This window comes from Loxodonta africana, chromosome 3 (genome assembly GCF_030014295.1).
Source record: "Loxodonta africana isolate mLoxAfr1 chromosome 3, mLoxAfr1.hap2, whole genome shotgun sequence".
In the NCBI taxonomy this organism is placed as follows: domain Eukaryota; kingdom Metazoa; phylum Chordata; class Mammalia; order Proboscidea; family Elephantidae; genus Loxodonta; species Loxodonta africana.
This window is the reverse complement of record NC_087344.1, coordinates 86,013,764-86,030,507: the sequence shown is the minus strand read 5'-3', so window position 1 is coordinate 86,030,507 and position 16,744 is coordinate 86,013,764. Positions and strand designations below refer to the sequence as shown.

The 16,744-nt window shown below is 38.4% G+C and overlaps 1 protein-coding gene across 6 annotated transcripts in view; it reads left to right on the top strand.

Moving 5' to 3' along the window:
• The window catches only part of SPATA6 (spermatogenesis associated 6), a 185,892-nt gene that overhangs the window by 17,084 nt on the left and 152,064 nt on the right, over positions 1 to 16,744 (top strand). For all 6 annotated transcript variants that reach the window (XM_064281936.1, XM_064281934.1, XM_064281935.1 and 3 more), the window contains exons 2-3: positions 8,054 to 8,191; positions 9,353 to 9,401. In XM_064281936.1, coding sequence (XP_064138006.1) covers positions 8,054 to 8,191; positions 9,353 to 9,401 — 187 coding nt within the window. The remainder of the gene's footprint in view (positions 1 to 8,053; positions 8,192 to 9,352; positions 9,402 to 16,744) is intronic.

The window sequence follows — 16,744 nt, the reverse complement described above, 5'->3', positions numbered from 1 at the left end:
CTTGGAGAATGTTTCGTGTGCACTGGAGAAGCATGTATTCTGCTGTTGTTGGGTGGAGTGTTCTATAGATGTGTGTTAGGTCTAGTTGGCTTATAATGTCCAAATCTTCTACACCTACTCCTCACATATCGACTCTTTCATTATTCAACATTTCTCATTTATGATTAATGGTAAAAAATTTAATACCTGAGTGTTTTCATATTAACATCGTGCATCTGGTAGTAATGAACACCAGGGTGCAAGGCAAGAGTAATGCTGGCTGTGATGGTTAAGGTTATGTGTCAACTTGGCCATGATTCTCAGTTGTTTGACAGTTATTAGTGATGTAGTCATCCTCGAGTTTGTGATCTTATGTGATCATCCGCCATTTTTGCATAATGCCAATTTTTGCATAGCAACCTGGTCTTTGGAACCTAACCATGTCAACAAGTGAGGAGTGAATGTATTTCCTTTCTGAGCTTCTTTCCAGTTATATCTGTTATTGAAAGTGAGTATTCACATCTCCAACTATTGTTACATCATTTATTTCTTCCTCCACTTATTTTAGTTTTTGCTTTATGTATTTTGGGGCTGTGTTGGTAGGTTCATAGGTGTTTATGACTTATCTTCTTGATGGATTGACCCTTTTATCTTTAAACAGTATCATTCTTTTTTCTAGTAACACTTTTTGTTTTAAATTTTAAGTCACTCTGACTCTCTTTGATTACTGCTTGCATAGTGTCAGAGATTGAATTGTGCGCTCCCCAAAATATCTGTCAACTTGGCTAGGTCATGATTCCCAGTATTACCATTTTGTTATCTGATATGATTTCTCTATGGGTTGTAAATCCTGTCACTATAATGTTAATAATAAGATGGATTAGTAGCAGTTATATTGATGAGTTCTACAAGATTAGATAGATAGTCTTAAGCCAATCTCTTTTGAGATACAAAAGAGAGAAGTGAGCAGAGAGACAGGGGAACCTCATTACCACGAAGAAAACAGCACTAGTTGACTAAGACAGAATTTGGTACCAGGAGTAGGGTGCTGCTCTAACAGACACCTAAAATGTGGAAGAGGTTTTGAAACTGTGGATAGATAGAGGACCAGTAGTGGCAGAGGGCCAGCAGCAGCAGAACCAGGAGACCAGAATGAAACAGTTCTGGAGCTGACCCACGGAGTAAACTTCAGCCAGAAGGCACTCAGCTGTCTCACTCGTGAGTCAGCAAACCTACCTCCACCAATAAGTGCCAGGAGGCACTCCACTCCTCCAGGAAGCTTCCTAGACATGGCCACTCAGATGGACTAGGAGAATGGTACGTCTAAAGTTGCTATCCCAGTGGGCGTAGAAGGTGGAGTTGAAGCCTAGGACCAAGGGGCCTCCACTCAGCATCTGGAGAGTATGGCCAATACCTAGAGTTTGGAGGTCAGGGCCATTGTGTAAATGGTCTCAGAGAACAGAAGATTATTTTCAAGCCTTGAGGGCTAATGTAATGTGTTCTGCTGACTTGCTTGGTGCTGTTACGCCTTCTTTCCTTCCAATTTCTCCTATTTGTGATGGAAATATCTACCTTGTGGCTGTTACACCTTTGTACTTTGTAAGCAGATAACTTGTATTCTAGATTACACAGATGAAGAGGAATTTTTGGATTTTGGTCTGGAGTTGATTTAAGACTTTTGCTATGATATGATGGGATGAATATATTTGACATATGGCATGGTCATGAATTTTGGGGGTCCAAAGGATGGAATGTCATGGATTGAATTGTGTCCCTCAGAAATATCTGTCAACTTGGCTAGGTCATGATTCCCAGGATTGTATGATTTTCTAGTTTTGTCATTGGATATGATTTCTCTGTGTGTTGCAAACCCTATCACTATGATGTTAATGAGATGGACTACTTATATTGACGAGATCTACAAGATTAGGTAGTGTCTTAAGCCAATCTCTTTTGAGATACGAAAGAGAGAAGCGAGCAGAGAGACATGGAGACCTCATACCACCAAGAAAGCAGTGTGGAGAGCAGAGCATGTCCTTTGGTCCTGGGGTTCCTGTGCAGAAAAGTTCCTAATCCTGGGTAGGATTGATGTCAAGGACCTTGCTCCAGAGCCAACAGAGAAAGCTTCCCCCTGGAGCCAATCTCCTGAATTTGGACTTCTTGCCTATGAGACTGTGAGAGAATAAACTTCTCTTTGTTAAAACCATCCACTTGTATTTCTGTCATAGCAGCACTAGATGACCAAGACACTAACTGCCTTCTGGCCTACATGGTTTCTGATAAGAAATCACCTGTTCATCTTATTGAGGATTCTTATATATGAAAAGTCATTTCTCTCTTGCTGCTTTCAAGATTCTCTCTTCTTTGTCTTTTGACAGTTTGGTTGTGATGTGTCTAGGTGTGGACTCCTTGAGTTTATCATACTTGGAGTTCTTGGATGTGTGAATTAAAATTTTTCATCAAATTTGGGAAGTTTATATCTATTCTTCAAATATTCTTTCTGGCCCTTTCTTTTCCTCTCCTAGAAATCCCATTACGCATGTGTGAGTATCCTTTTGGTGCCTCACAGGTGTCTCAGTCTCTGTTAATTTTTCTTCATTATTTTCTTTCTGTTCCTCGGACTGGATTATCTCAGTTTACCAGTTTTCAAGTTCATGGAATCTCTCCTCTGCCACCACATACCTGCTCCTAATCTCCTTTAGTGTTTTTTTTTTTTTTTTTTAATTTCAGATGTTTTATTTTCCACATCAGGATTTCTGTTTTTTAAAATAATTTATCCATTTATTCATATGCATTATTTGAGGAGACATCATTGTCATATTTTCCTTTAGTTCTTTAAACATGTTTTATTTTCGTTCTTTGTACATCTTTATAATAGATGATTTAAAGTCTTTTTCTACTTTAAATCATCTGGGCTTCCTCGGGGACAGTTTCTATTGACTTTTTTTCCTATTTCTTTGCATATCTCATAATTTTTGTTGAGAAGTTGACATTTTATATGATATAGTATAGAAACCCTGGAAATTAGACTCCTTCCTCTCCAGGTTTGTTGTTGCTGTTTGTTTGCTTACTTCCCTGGACTAATTCTGTAAAGTCTGTGTTCTTTGTTGTACGTAACTACTGAAATCTCTGCTCACTTTATACTCTGATAATGATTGGAGTTATATTTTGGTAAATGCCTTGAACCAACAAGTCTCCTAGCCTTTGTCAATGGTTTTGGTGTGCATTTTGAGGTATGTTTTTGATGATCTGGCAGGTAGTTTACAACTCTGACTTATTCTTTACTTCCTACTTTCCCACAGCCTTAAGGTCAACCAGAGGTGAAAGATTTAATGCCTTTTCAGATCTTTCCTAGGCATGCATATGGCTTTGCACATGCATCCCAGGAACACGTCAGAACTTTTCAAAGCCCACTATAGATACACTATTCCTCAGTTTTGCCTTTGAAGTATTTTGGTCAGCTTATTATATGCCCCAACAGTTACTGCTGCCTTAGGCAACTGTGGTGTTATACTTTTGTTGCTGATTGTTTTTGACAAATGCCTCAAGGTAAAAAGCTGTTTATGGTGAGCTCTGGTTGAAGTCACATGAAAGGAAGCCCTGCAAGTGGGAATTTCCTGGGAACTGCCATATAGGTCAAATAATGACAATTCCTTGTGTTGGGGCTTTTGGGTAGCCCCATAGCTGTTCTCCTCCAGTAGCTGCTGGGCTGCTGGTTTTCTTGGCTATCGTGATTTAAAGACTTTTGGTTTTCAAGGCTACTGCAGAGCTGGGTAGAGAGGAATGGGGATAGGGTGTTAAAACACCACAAAACTCACTATTCTTACTGAGATTTGGTTGTTTCTTTGATAAATACTCTTCAGATTGTTGTTAGCCTCTGATTAATTTCCAGAATTCAGAAAAAGTTGATTTTGACAGTTTCTGTCAGTGTTCTTATTGCTTTTATGGAAGGGCTAGTTTTCAGAGGTCTTGACTTCACCATTCTGGAGGTTTTCTTTCAATAAAGATTAAGGTTTTTTTTTTGTTGTTTTTTTTTTTTGTAAACATCATATTGTATGTCTTGCTTTTTTAAAAATCTTATCTGACAGTTTCTATCTTTTAATTAGAATGCTAAAAACATTTATATATTTTTTAAAATAATTTTTATTGTGCTTTAAGTGAAAGTTTACAAATCAAGTCAGTCTCTTACATATAAACTTACATACACCTTACTACATACTCCCATTTACTCTCCCCCTAATGAGTCAGCCTGCTTCCTCCTTCCAGTCTTTTCTTTTGTGACCATTTTGCCAGTTTCTAACCCTCTCTACCCTCCCATCTCCCCTCTAGACAGGAGATGCCAACACAGTCTCAAGTGTCCACCTGAGACAAGTAGCTCACTCATCAGCATCTCTCTCCAACCCATTGTCCAGTCCAATCCATGTCTGATGAGTTGGCTTTGGGAATGGTTCCTGTCCTGGGCCAACAGAAGGTTTGGAGACCATGACTGCCGGGCTTCTTTTAGTCTCAGTCAGACTATTAAGTCTGGTCTTTTTATGAGAATTTGGGGTCTGCATCCCACTGTTCTACTGCTCCCTCAGGGGTTCTCTGTTGTGCTCCCTGTCAGGGCAGTCATCGGTTGTGGCCAGGCACCATCTAGTTCTTCTGGTCTCAGGATGATGTAAGTCTCTAGTTCATGTGGCCCTTTCTGTCTCTTGGGGTCATAATTATCTTGTGACCTTGGTGTTCTTCATTCTCCTTTGATCCAGGTGGGTTGAGACCAATTGATGCATCTTAGATGGCCGCTTGTTAGCATTTAAGACCACAGATGCCACATTTCAAAGTGGGATGCAGAATGTTTTCTTAATAGAATTTATTTTGCCAATTGACTTAGATGTCCCCTGAAGCCATAGTCCCCAAACCCCCGCCCTTGCTCCGCTGACCTTCGAAGTATTCAGTTTATTCAGGAAACTTCTTTGCTTTTGGTCCAGTCCAATTGAGCTGACCTTCCCTGTATTGAGTGTTGTCCTTACCTTCACCTAAAGTAGTTCATATCTACTATCTAATCAGTAAATAACCCTCTCCCACCCTCCCTCCCTCCCCTGTCTCGTAACCACAAAAGAACGTGTTCTTCTCAGTTTGAACTGTTTCTCAAGATCTTATAATAGTGGTCTTTTACAATATTCGTCCTTTTGTAACTGACTAATTTCAGTCAGCATAATGCCTTACAGATTCCTCCATGTTATGAAATGTTTCACAGATTCATCACTGAAGAACATTTATATTTATGTAATTATACATATGGTTGGTTTAAATCAACTATCTTGCTATTTGTTTTCTTTTTGTCACATCTGATTTCCTTTATCCCCTCTTTTTTTGTGTTCCTTTTGGAAAGCTGCTGGCTGTTACTTTAAAGGATGGCAGCATTTGTAAAATTGTGAATAAGAAAAAAGAAGTCATATCTTCGTGCATATGTTAACAATTGGAAAGAGACTGTGCAGTTTCCAGTGAGGACAATTAGAACAGCCTTGTCCCATAGAAATATAATGTAAGCCACAAATATGAGCCAAGGATGTAATTTTATGAGCCAAGGATATATTTTCTAGTAGCTACATTAGAAAAATTAAAAGAAATAGGTGAAATTAATTGTAATAATATATTTTATTATTAATGAGATAACTTACATTTTTTTGGTACCAAGTCTTCATAATCCAGTATGTATTTTGCATGTACAGTGTCTCAGTTCAGACTAGCACATCTATACGTGTCTAGTACCTACCATATTGAACAGCATAGATTTAGAGAAACTCTAAGATAGATTTGACTTTAATGAGGCTGAGCAGGAAATGAAACTGATGGACAGAGTGAGATTTGTTGAGAATCTTGAGTTTAATGACCAGTAAGGAATATGCTAGGGCAAAAGTGGAAAATAGCTGTGTACAAAGAACATGAAGTCTTTGCCACTTATTCTATGCAATGGTTTGTACTAAAATGGTAGATGCTGTGGTTTTCAATCTAACAATGGGAATAGCTAGTATAGATAAAAAGAGCCCTGGTGGCGCAGTGGTTAAAAGGCTTGGCTGCTAACTGAAAGGTCAATGGTTCGAAATCACTGGTGGCTCTGTTGGAAAAAGATGTGGCAGTTTGCTTCTGTAAAGACTTACAGCCTTGGGGTTTTTGGTTGGTATAGATTGACTGCTCTATCAGGCACTGCTATAAGCACTTTGACTGTATTAACTCATTGACTATTATGACTGATTTACTGTGTGACCTTAGGTAAGTAAATTGCTTAAACTTTCTTGGAGCTCTGTTGTTTTCATATATAAAAACAGAAACAAAATTGGGTAGATAATCTTTAAGCTGCCTTTTGACTCAGAAAGACTTTGTGCTTAGATATAATGACGAGGAAAATGAAACGTCGGTCCTCAGGGAATTTATAATCAAATAAATGTACCCACTTTTTTTAAATTAAAATGCATGTAGACAATAACTAGGGCCTTAAGAGAACTACAAAATGGTTATGAGGATTTAGAACACATTTACTTGCATATAGTAAGTTCATAATAAATGTTTGCATTAGGTTGAGTAGAATAGTGATAGCTGGTGAATCATGAGAGGTTTTGTGTAGGAGATGTAGGGCTTGGCTGGTGGTCAAAAAAACCAAACCAAACCCAGTGCCGTCGAGTCGATTCCGACTCATAACGACCCTATGGGACAGAGTAGAACTGCCCCATAGAGTTTCCAAGGAGCGCCTGGCGGATTCGAACTGCCGGCCCTTTGGTTAGCAGCCGTAGCACTTAACGACTTCGTCACCAGGGCTGGTGGTAGGTGGAAGTAAATGATAAGGAGATAGAGTGGACTAGGATTCCAGGTAATGGAAGAATGTGAGGCAAGAAAGTAATACAAATGTTCAGAGAACAATAAAACATACTCTTTGGCTATATTGTTAGGGAGTGTTGAGTAATATTACTGTGTGGGTATATTGGTCCAGAATCTTAGAGAGACTTTAATACTCTGTTAAGTGTGTGGTTGATCACTGGCAGTGAAATATGGTTGGGACTGGAGAGATAGTTATGCATGTTTTAGAAACCCCGAATTTTATACCTATATTTTGTCAGTCATATTGATGGATGTTGTTGTTATGTGCCATCAAGTCAGTTCTGACTCATAACGACTCTGTAGGACAGAATAGAACTGCCTCATAGGGTTTCCAAGGCTATAATCTTTATGAAAAGGAGCCCTGGTGGCATTGGTTAAGTGCTCACTGAAAGATCAGTGGTTCAAACCCACCAGCTGCTCCACAGGAGAAAGATGTTGTAGTGTGCTTCCATATGGGGCAGTTCTCCTCTGTCCTATAGGGTTGCTGTGAGTTGAATCGACTTGACTACAATGAGTAATTTTTATGAAAGCAGACTGCCACGTTATTCTCCCAGGGAGTGGCTGGTGAGTTCGAACTGCTGACTGTTAACACTCGAGTGCTTAACGACTGCTCCACCAGGGGTCCTTGTATTGATGGGTAGTTTAGCGCAATTTAAAAAAAAAATTTTTACGTTAAAAAAATTTTATGTTAAAAAAATACTTCATTAGGCTAGAAACTTCATTTCACTAGCTTTAACCAATATGACAGTGTCCATGGACTGCTATTTAGGGTCATATAGGTCATATTTGCCCTTTTTATCTGTATTTTTTTTGTCCTCTAGTATAGTGTTTTATTTCTGCTGAGTGTTAACCCTCTGTGAATAAATGGTCCTGAATAAGTGTATGTCAGCATTCAGCATAAAGTGGGAGCCTAAGGCTGACTGTTTAAAGACTATGAGTGTCTGTCCCAAGAGCCAGTGCTTATAGCTTCAAATGTGGCAGAAACAACCAAATGGAAAATCATGTATTTTTCAGAGGGATGGAAGTTATAAAAGCATTTCATTTAACTTTGGAAAATTTGGAATCTCTTGTGGGTTTTTTTTTTTTTATTATTGCAAGTATTTTTATTATTTTTTTAGTATAGTAATGTTTTACCTAACATTCGATAGGTCATTTTTAGTAGTATTGCTGAGGAAATTTATAAAGCAGTTACATTCATCTGTCTAATTTCTTTCAGGTAACTTGTCCAGGAGTGGTGCTGAAAGACAAGGAGGACATCTATCTTAGCATCTGTGTGTTTGGCCAATACAAAAAGACACAATGTGTCCCACCTACTTTTCCATTGGTCTTCAATGCCAGAATGGTGTTTGAAAAGGTGGGTTCAAATGTCAGGTTAAGTATTAAGAAAACAAAAACATGGTTCCAAATTTTTAATGAAAGCTCAGAACACAAATTATTATTGCTGACTGAATATAAAAAAAGACTGAATACTATGGTTTAAATCAGAATGAAAGTTGTAACTTAAACCTGGAAGCTTGGAAATAAATATGCATTTATTATGCATTGAATCTGTTGTCTTTTTTCTTGATGGGTCAGTTTATTTCTAAAATTGTCTTAGTGGATTTTATTTAAAACACAATACCTTTTATGTAATAACACAGCATCTGAATAATAACGTTCATGGAAAAGTGAGTCACTAATGGGTAAAAATGGGACATATATTACTATGGCTTTCTATAAATCTGTTTTGACCACTAATATTGCTGCCTTTGGTTCATTATTAGAAACTGTGTTTTTCCCTTTTTATTGTTTGCTTTCCTCTCTGCCTATCTCTGTCCCTCCCTTCCACAAATAATTACCCAGTATCTGCTCTGTACAGTGTACTATTCTAGGCACTGGGGATACATGGTAAACAAGACAAATCCCTTGCCCTCTTGGAGCTGTCATTTTAATAGGAGAAACAAATGATAATCAAGTAAATACATGAATAATATAATTTTAGATAGTGATATATGTCATGAAGAGGATAAGGGGATAGAGAGGGACTGAAGGAATAGGGAAGTTGTCTATTTTAAAGGGTGACCAGAGAAAGTGATAACATTTAAGCTGAGCCTCAGTTGTGAGACGTTAGCAGTCATTTGAAGGTTGGGGGAAGAGCATTCTAAGCAATGGGAATAGCAAATGTAAAGACTTCTTGTTGGGAATTAGCTTGAGGAACGTCAAGAAGGCCAGTATGACCATGGTAGCAAACAAGGGGAGGAGTGGTAGCAGAGGAATTTGGAGAGGGAGTTAGAGCCAGTAATAAAACTTATTTGTTTGTCCATTCTGTTTATTTATTCTTTGTTTGTAAAGGCTTCCATACTGACCATAGAAAGCAGAGAGGAGATGATAGTTCTCAATAACGTCAAAAATTTCTTTGGTTGGGGAAGAAATAATATTTTGGGAATGAGAGAAGAAATACAAAGATTATCTTGTGTTTATTTTCCTTTCACTTCCTGTTCTCCATCCTGCTTCCCCCTACATCCTCCCCTTGTAGGTGTTCCCCGAAGCAGTAGACCCTGGAGATGTGGTTGCACAGCTCGAATGTAAGTTTTTAACTTTTAATTTCTTGCTTCTAAGATATTTTAGAATTTATCATCCTTATGATCTTTTTTTTTTTATGCTCTTTAATCCTGAGTTAAATAAAAGCTAAAAGGTCTAATAAGAATTTAAAAAATCCTGAATTGGGACATTTTTGGACTTTTTAGAATTTCAGAATATACCTAGAAATACCAAAAAATACATGTGCTGCAGAGAGGCTGGGGATCATTCAATTTTCTGTCTTTCGTCTGTGGAAAACAGAAAAAAAGACTTATTTCAACTTTTAGTTGATTAAGATGATACGGAGTGTTTGTCATGTAAAGATAGAGATTCACGTTAGGTAGGATTTTGCCCTACAAACAAAAATATGTCTTCAACCTCAGTGAATTGGAAATCAAGAGAGTGAAAAATAAAGGATCAAAGAGATGGTACCCGAAAAGATATCCTTTTTACATGGAGCCTGGTACCATGCTAAAATTTGGTCCTATAGGAAGGAAAAAGGGCCATGGTCCTTATCATAATGGAATGTATTAGTTAAGTGACTCTCCTCTAGAGAAATCTTCATGGCCAGTGTCAACCTTGTCTCCTTGTTTAATTTTATTTTTATAGTGATTCTAGTATTTGGTATTGTATCTTCCACTGTGGTAGATTAGCTGGTGGCAGTTTGGTACTAGCAGGTATATGTCTTTTAAATTTTATTGAACATCTTGTTTGGTATCTGGGAGATTGTGTACCTTAGAAAATATGAAGATAATCATTTCTTTTCATCATTCTGAATTTATTCTGTTTAAAATCCATAATGCCCCCCCGCCCCGTGTTTGATTTGAAATTTTGTGTCTATAAGAGGGACACTTAGTGATTATTATTGTTGGGGAATTTTCTTGCCTTGATTTTCCTGAATCAGTTTTTCTCTTGTGTCTCTTCCCACCTCACTGACATTTCAGGTTTTGGTATCCTTCTCAAGTTTCTTTATCTGCCCTATCTTTAAATTTTGGCATGCCACTGGCTTCACTTCTCTGATTTCATTTTACTTAGCTTCTACTTTCTCCTTAGATGATACTTTCCAAAGGCTTGGCTTCATCTATTACTTACCGCCTCATGACTTCTATGTCACTCTTTATTCCTGACCTCTTTTCTGAGCACCGTTTTCTTTTCTTTAGTTTCGTAATCTTTCTTTGCCTCCTAACCTTTTTAACATGAAAATTAAAAACATATATAAAAGTGGAGTGACTAGAATAATGACTCCCATATCCAGCCTCAATGATTTTCAGCATTTTGCCAATCTTAAGAAAGAAGAATGTTAAAATATTCAAAAACAAATTCTAGGCATGTAATTTCACTAGCAGGTATGCTAGTATGACCACCTGTAACTGATAAAGGCTTTTTTTTTTTTTTAATATGTATATAACCATGCTAATATCACACCTAACAAAATTAAGAGTGATTCCTTAATAATGTCAAATAGTTACTCAGATTTTACCAGTTGTCCCAAAAAATGCCTTTTTTGCAGTTGGTTTGTTAAAATCATGATTCACTCATTCAAGGTGTGGTTTACACTTTGCATATAGTTGTTTATTTAATAAGTTTCTTATTTTCCGTAATAGTATCCCTTGCTGCTGCTGCCTTTTTTTTTTTTTTTTTTTTAACATCATGAGATTGTTAGAAAAACCAGGCCCTTTAGAGTGGATACAAACCTGTTGCCATTGAGTTGGTCTCAACTCATAGTGACTCTATAGGACAGAGTAGAACTGCCGCATAGGGTTTCCAGTAAACACATGGTGGACTCAAACAGCTGACCTTTTGGTTAGCATCCATAGCTCTTAACCACTATATTACCAGAACTGCTCCTTGGAAATCCAATGGGGCAGTTCTGCTCTATCCTATAGGGTTGCTATGAGTCGGAATCGACTTGACGGCAGCGGGTTTGGTTTGGTTTTAGAATGGATTCAGCCCTGGTGGCGCAGTGTTTAAGAGCCTGGCTGCTAACCAACAGGCCTGCAGTGTGAATCCACCAGCTGCTCCTTGGAAACACTATGGGGCAGTTCTACTCTGTCCTAAAGGGTCGCTATGGTCAGAATTGACTGGACCTACCACAACGAGTTTGGTTTGGTTTTAGAATGGATTTGGCTGATCACTTCCTAAAGGTGTTGTTTACCTTGAATAATATTTGCATTTTGTAAACTGATCATTAGATCTAGAGGTTTGATTAGCTTTAGCTTTATTTTATTTGTCTATTTATTTTGCAAGAATCCTTCACAGTTGGAGCTTCGCCCTTACTATTGCATCATATCAAGTGCCGCATAATTTCGAATTGTCTTGAGTAATACTAGCACTGATCATTTGGCTTCAGGACATCATCAGGCTGTTTCTTCCATTATAAAATTTCTCAACAGCCTTTCATCTAATAGCTTTAGCATCCTTTGAGATCCATCTTGTCATTAAGGTTACAGAATTGTGATTTTTCTAATATGATCTTTTTTTTCCTGTATATATAAACTGGAATTCTTCTATATGGAAAATTTTCCTCATCAGCAATTCGGTTACTCTGAAATACAGGCTCTGTAGAAAAGGCAGGACAAATGCTTCACTCTTCTCCATTTCTCTTTCTTTTACAGCTTTGTTGTTGTTAGGTGCTGTCGAGCTGGTTCCAACTCATAACAACCCTATATACGACAGAACAAAACACTGCCTGGTCCTGCACCATCCTCATAATCGTTGTTATGCTTAAGCTCATTGTTGCAGCAACTGTGTCAATCCATCTTGTTGAGGGTCTTCCTTCTTTTCTCTGATGTCTTTCTCCAGGGATCGGTCCCTCCTGATAACACGTCCAAGGTATGTGAGATGAAGTCTCACCGTCCTTGCTTCAAAGGAACATTCTGGCTGTGGTTTTCTAAGACAGATTTGTTCCTTCTGGCAGTTCGTGGTATATTCAGTATTCTTTGCAAACACCATAATTCAAAGACAGCAGTTTTCCTCTAGTCTTCTGGATTCATAGTCCAGCTTTCACATGCATATGAGATGATTGAAAACACCATGACTTGGGTCAGGTGCATCTTAGTCCTCAAGGTGACGTCTTCGCTTTTTAACACTTTAAAGAGATCTTTTGCCTTAGATCCGCCCAGTGCAGTATATCATTTGATTACTTGACTGCTGCTTCCATGGATGTTGACTGTGAATTCAAGGAAAATGAAATCCTTTACAATGTCAATGTTTTCTCTGTTTATCATGATGTTGCTTATTGGTCCAGTTGTGAGGATTTCTATTTTCTTTATGTTGAGGTATAATCCGTACCGAAGGCTGTGGTGATTGATCTTCATCAGTAATTGTTTCATGTCCTCTTCATTTTCAGCAAGTGAGGTTGTGTCATCTGCATATCACACGTCGTTAATGAGCCTTCCTCCAATCTTGATGCTTATTTTTCTTCGTATAGTCCAGCTTTATTGAGGTATAATTTACATAGCCTAAAATTCACCTCTTGTAACTATAGTTAAATGGTTTCTAGAAAATTTTTTCAGTTTGCAGCCATCATCACAATCCAGTTTAGAATGTTGCCATCATTCCAGATAATTCTCTAGTGCACATTTGCAGTCAATCTCTATGCCTGCCTTCAATCCCCAGAATCCACTGATCTGCTTTCTGTCTCTATAGATTTACCTTTCTAGAAATTCATATAAATGGAATAACACAATATGTAGTCTTTTGTGTCTGGCATTAGCATGTTTTGAGGTTCATCCATGTCGTTCCATATATCAAAAGTTTATTCCTTTTTATTGCTTAATAGTATCTTACTGTATGGGACTTCCCTTTTTTTTCCTATTCACCAATTGAGGGATATTTGGATTGTTTCAAATTTTCAATTATTATAAATGACATTTCTATGAATAAGGGGATGTATACTGGGTAACGTGGTAAGAGATGTTTAAGTTTTTTTAAGAGGCAGAGTTCTTTATTACAGCCCAACAAGCAGCACAAATGTTAGCACGTTTGCAGTGGTTCTCCTTGCACCCAAGTCGTAAAGGGGTGTCATGATGAACCCAAGCAGATACTACACTAGCAGTGGGTTTGTGTCACAGCGAGGAACACAGAGCTTGAGGAACTCACTGTGTTTATAGTAGTCAGTAAGCGATCACCAGCAGCTTCCCCCAACATTCCCACTTTGGGTGGTTTTTTAGTGGAGTGCCTCCATTAAAACATCTCCCTCCCTGCAAATAGCCTTCCCTGGCACCCTAGCAGGAAAATTTCTGGCAAGTCCTGGAGTGCAGATGTCCAGCAAGCTTCCCTGGCATGGCACTAGTGTGACTTCTCTTCTATTCAGTGAACCAAGGCTGTACCTCCTCCAGCAGCGACTGGATCTCAGCACTGAAGAAGGGGATTGGGGAGATCTCTTCCTTGGGTGTTCTATATGAGTCCTAGAGGATAATGGTTGTTCCTTATATTTGCTGTTCCTGTTTTCTTTTAAGTTCTCTTTACTTCTTCCCAGACAATCTGTCTCTATTTCAATACCTGTTACATTTAATAGCTCTTTATATTAAAATTTCTCCCTCCTGATAGGATCCAAACTAGTGTATTCATTTTGAGCCCCTGTTTTACTTGTGTATCTATGTATATATATATTTTAAAAATTTTGTTGTGCTTTAAGTGAAAGTTTACAAGTCAAGTCAGTCTCATATAAAAAATTATATATACCTTGCTATACACTACTAGTTGCTCTCACCCTAATGAGACAGCACACACTCCTCTCCACCCTCTATTTTTGTGTCTGTCCAGCCAGCTTCTGATGCCCTCTGCCTTCTCATCTCCTCTCCAGACAGGAGCTGTCCACATAGTCTCATGTGTCTACTTGATCCAAGAAGCTCACTCCTCACCAGTATCATTTTCTATCTTATAGTCCAGTCCAATCCCTGCCTGAAGAGTTACCTTTGGGAATGGTTCCTGTCCTGGGCCAACAGAAGGTCTGGGGACCATGACCTCCAGGGTCCTTCTAGCCTCAGTCAGACCATTAAGTCTGGTCTTTTTACGAGAATTTGAGACCTGCATCCCGCTGTTCTCCTGCTCCCTCAGGGGTTCTCTGGTGTGTTCCCTATCAGGGCAGTCATCGGTTGTAGCCGGGCACCATCTAGTTCGTCTGGTCTCAGGCTGATGTAGTCTCTGGTTTATGTGGCCCTTTCTGTCTCTTGGGCTCGTAATTACCTTGTGTCCTTGGTGTTCTTCATTCTCCTTTGGTCCAGGTGGGTTGAAACCAATTAATGCATCTTAGATGGCTGCTTGCTAGCGTTTAAGACCCCAGACGCCACTCTCCAATGTGGGATGCAGAATGTTTTCTTAATAGATTTTATTATGCCAATTGACCTAGATGTCGCCAGAAACCATTGTCTTCAAACCGCCACTGGCCTTTGAAGTATTCAGTTTATTCAGGAAACTTCTTTGCTTTTGGTTTAGTCCAGTTGTGCTGACCTCTCCTGAATTGTGTGTTGTCTTTTCCTTCACCTAAAATGGTTCTTGTCTATTATCTAATTAGTGAATGCCGCTTTCCCTCCCTCCCTCCCTACCCTCGTAATCATCAAAGAATATTTTCTTCTCTGTTTAAACTGCTTCTCGAGTTCTTATAATAGTGGTCTCATACAATATTTGTCCTTTTGCAACCGACTAATTTCACTCAGCGTGATGCCTTCCAGACACCTCCGTATTAGGAAACGTTTCACGGATTCATCATTGTTCTTTATCCATGTGTAGTATTCCATTGTGTGAATATACCATAATTTATCCATTCATCCATTGATGGACGCCTTGGTTGCGTCCATCTTTTTGCTTATTGCTATTGCAGTGAACATGGGTGTGCGTATATCTGTTCATGTAAAGACTCTTATTTCTCTAGGATATGTTCCAAGGAGTGGAATTGCTGGATTGTGTGGTAGTTCTATTTCTAGCTTTTTAAGGAAGTACCAAGTCGATTTCCAAAGTGCTTGTACCATTTTACATTCCCACCAGCAGTGTATAAGTGTTCCAGTCTCTCCATAACCTCTCCAACATTTATTATTTTTTGTTTTTTGGATTAATGCCAGCCTTGTTGGCGTGAGATGGAATCTCACTATAGTTTTGATTTGCATTTCTCTAATGGCTAATGTCGATGGCACTGGGTTTGTTTTTTTGTTTGTTTGTTTGTGGCAATGGCGAATGAATGTGAGCATTTCCTCAAGTATCTGTTAGCTACCTGAATGTCTTCTTTAGTGAAGTGCCTGTTCATATCCGTTGCCTATTTTCTAATGGGCAGTTTGTCTTTTTTGTAGTTGAGTTTTCTCAGTATCTTGTAGATTTTAGAGATCACACGCTGATCGGAAATGTCCTACTAATAACTTTTCCCCACGCCGTAGGTAATCTTTTTACTCTTTTGGTGCAGTCTCTGGATGAGCATAGGTGTTTGATTTTTAGGAGCTCCCAGTTTTCTCTTCTGGTGTTTGTGCATTGTTAGTAATGTTTCGTATACTGTTTATGCCATGTATTAGGGCTTCTATAGGGTTGCTATGAGTTGGAATTGACTTGAGGGCACTGGGTTTGGGTCTGGGTAGCATTGTCCCTATTTTTTCTTCCATGGTCTTTATTGTTTTAGATTTTATATTTAGGTCTTTGATCCATTTTGAGTTAGGTTTCGTGCATGGTTTGAGGTATGGGTCTTGTTTCATTTTTTTGCAGATGGATATCCAGTTTTGTGAGTGCATTTGTTAAAGAGACTGTCTTTTCCCCATTTAACTGACTTTGGGTCTTTGTCAAATACCATCTGCTTATATGTGGATGGATTTATGTCTGAATTCTCAGTTCTGTTCCATTGGTCCATGTATCTGTTGTTATACCAGTATCAGCCTGTTTTGGCTACTCTTGCGGTATAATAGTTCTAAAAGCAGGTAGAGTGAGGCCTCCCACTTTATTCTCCTTTTTCAATAATGCTTTGCTTATCCAAGGCCTCTTTCCCTTCCATTTGAAGTTGGTGATTTGTTTCTCCATCTCATTAAAAAATGTCATTGGAATTTGGATTGGAATTGCATTTTATCTATAGATAGCTTTTGGTAGAATAGACATTTTTACAATGTTGTCTTCCTGTCCATGAGCAAGATATGTTTTTCCACTTATGTAGGTTTCTTGTAGTAGTATCTTGTAGTTTTCTTTGTACAGGTCTTTTATGTCTCTGGTAAGATTTATTCCTAAGTATTTTATCTTCTTGGGGGCTACTATAAATGGTATTCATTTGGTGATTTCCTCTTTGATGTTATTTTTATTGGTGTAGAGGAATCCAACTGATTTTTGTATGTTTATCTTGTATCCTGATAATCTGCTGAACTCTTCTATTAGTATC